The following is a 2,714-nucleotide window of genomic DNA, read 5'->3' as shown; positions in this document are numbered from 1 at the left end:
CACCCCAAAATGCCAAATTCTCCCAAAATTCCCCGAAACATAACCCTAACCCTAGCCCTAGCCCTAACCCTAGGCCTAACCTTAACCCAAAATACCCCAAATTCCACCCAAAATTCCCAAAATTCCAACCCAAAATGCCCAAATTCCAGGAAAAATCCCCAAATATTCCCCAAATTTAATCCCAGAATCCCAAATTTCCCCAAAATTCCCCGAACCATAACCCTAACCCTAACCCTAGGCCTAACCATAACCCTAACCCAATCATGACCTAAAATACCCCAAATTCCACCCAAAATTCCCCAAATTTTAGCCAAAATGCCCCAAATCCCCAAAATTCCAACTCAAAAATCCCAAATACTCCCCAAATTCCCTTAATCTTAACCCTAACCCTAACCATAACCCTAACCCTAACCCTAGGCCGAACCCTAGGCCTAAACAAACCCTGACCCAAAATCCACCAAGTTCCATCCAAAATCCCCCAAATTCGAACCAAAATCTCCCAAAATCCCCCAAATTCCATCCCAAAAATCCCAAATTGCTCCAAAATATTGCAAATCTGAACCCTGGGCCTACCCCTAACCCTAACCCTAATCCTAACCTTAGGCCGAACCCCAGGCCTAACTCAACCCTGACCCAAAATATCCCAAATTCCACCGAAAATCTCATTCTCCAATCCCATAACTCCAATTTCCCATTCCCAAACCCCAAATTTCCCGTTTTTTTACTCCAAATTTTGCGTTTCCTCACCGCGATGACCCCAAATCCCAAATCCTGAACCCCAGAACTCCAATTTTTCCAATGATGCACTCCCGAAAATCGAGCGTTCCGTCGTCGTTGGTGTCGAACCCAAATTTCCCAATTTTTGACCCCAAATCTCAAATCCTGGATTCCCAAACTCACCGTGATCATCTCCAGCACTTCCTCCTTGGGATCTCCCCATTCTCCAATCCCATAACTCCAATTTCCCACTCCCAAAGCCCAAATTTCACATTTTTTGACCCCGAATTTTGTGTTTCCTCACCGTGATGATCTCCATCCTCTCTCTCTTGGGATCTTCCCATTCTTACTCATCCCAAACCCATTTTTTTTCATTTTTTGACCCCAAATTTCATGTTTTTTCACCCCAAATCTTGATATTTCCTCACTGTGATGATCTCCATCCTCTCTCTCTTGGAATCTCTTCATTCTCACTCATCCCAAACCCCATTTTTTCCCATTTTTGACCCCAAATTTTGCATTTCCTCACCATGATGACCCCAAATCTCAAATCCTGGATTCCCAAACTCACCGTGATGATCTCCAGCACCTCATTCTTGCTGATCTCTCCATTCCTATCGACATCGAAGAGCGAAAACGCCCACTCCAATTTCAGATGCGTTTTCCCCGACGACGTTAAATGTAAAGCGATGATGCACTCCCGAAAATCGAGGGTTCCGTTGTCGTTGGTGTCGAACCCAAATTTCACATCCCCAAACCCCAAATCTCCAAATTTCCCAATCCCAAACTCACCGTGATCATCTCCAACACTTCACTCTTGTTGATCTCCCCATTCCCCAATCCCGTAACTCCAATTTCTCACTCCCAAACCCCATTTTTTTTCATTTTTGACCCCGAATTTTGGATTTCCTCACCGTAATGACCCCAAATCTCAAATCCTGGATTCCCAAACTCACCGTGATGATCTCCAACACCTCCTCCTTGGGATCTCCCCATTGTTACTCATCCCAAACCCCATTTTTTCCCATTTTTTCCCATTTTTTCACCCAAAACTGCAAATTTCCTCACCGTGATCATCTCCAACACCTCACTCTTGCCGATCTCTCCAGTCTCATGATCCCAAACCCCATTTTTTCCCCATTTTTTCCCATTTTTTCCCATTTTTTCCAATTTTTTCCATTTTTAACCCCACATTTCCTCACCGTGATGATCTCCAGCACCTCATTCTTACTGATTTCTCCATTTCTATCAACATCGAAGAGCGAAAACGCCCATTCCAGCTTCAAATGCGTTTTCCCCGACGACGTCAAATGTAATGCAATAATGTACTCCCGAAAATCGAGCGTCCCATCGTCGTTGGTGTCGAAGCTGCGGAAGACGTGGCGCGCGTAGCCCTGCGGGTCCGAGTTGGGGAAGAAGGTGCCGTAGATTTTCTCGAACTCGGCGCGGCTGATGCGCCCGTCCGGGCACTGGCGCTGGAAACTCTCGTACCAGCGGCACAATTCCTCCTCCGAGTAACGGGTGCTGGTCTTGAGCTCCTCCAGGATCTCCTTGGACAGGGCGCCGCTCTTGGCGTTGCCCATGGCCCAGAGGGGCTGGGAAAAGGGGGAGAAATGGGTTAAAATGGGGAAAATGGGGGAAAAATGGGGAAAAAATGGGGAGAAAAAATGGGTTAAAATATGAAAAAATGGGGGAAAATGGAGAAAAATTGAGGTAAAACATGAAAATGGGGATGAAAAATGGGGTTGGAATGGGAAAATGGGGAGAAAAAATGGGTTAGAGTATGAAAAAATGGGGAAAAATGGAAAAAAAAATGGGGAAATGGGGAGAAAAAATGGAAAAAAATGGGGTTGGAGAGGGGAAAATGGGGGAAAAATGGGTTAGAATGTGGGGAAAATGGGGGAAAAATGGGTTAGAATGTGGGGAAAATGGGGGAAAATGGGTTAGAGTATGAAAAAATGGGGGAAAATGGGAAAAAAAATAGGGAAATGGGAGAA

At 45.2% G+C, this 2,714-nt stretch overlaps 1 protein-coding gene across 1 annotated transcript; it reads right to left on the bottom strand.

Annotated features, from left to right (window-relative positions):
- Positions 1–1,288: 1,288 nt before the first annotated feature.
- On the bottom strand, positions 1,289–2,309 carry LOC130587564 (visinin-like; the record flags this gene model as incomplete). Its single annotated transcript, XM_057388547.1, has 2 exons — positions 1,920–2,309; positions 1,289–1,414 (listed from the first exon to the last, which is right to left on the bottom strand). Coding segments are annotated over exons 1-2 (507 nt in total), but the record flags the coding sequence as incomplete, so codon positions are not given.
- Between the last annotated feature and the right edge of the window lie 405 nt (positions 2,310–2,714).

The sequence above is a fragment of the Malurus melanocephalus genome, unplaced genomic scaffold, assembly GCF_030028575.1.
Source record: "Malurus melanocephalus ecotype Western Australia unplaced genomic scaffold, MMel_1.1 scaffold_2087, whole genome shotgun sequence".
NCBI classification, from domain to species: Eukaryota; Metazoa; Chordata; class Aves; order Passeriformes; family Maluridae; genus Malurus; species Malurus melanocephalus.
Note: the sequence above shows the minus strand (reverse complement) of the source record. Positions and strands in the feature narration are given on the sequence as shown.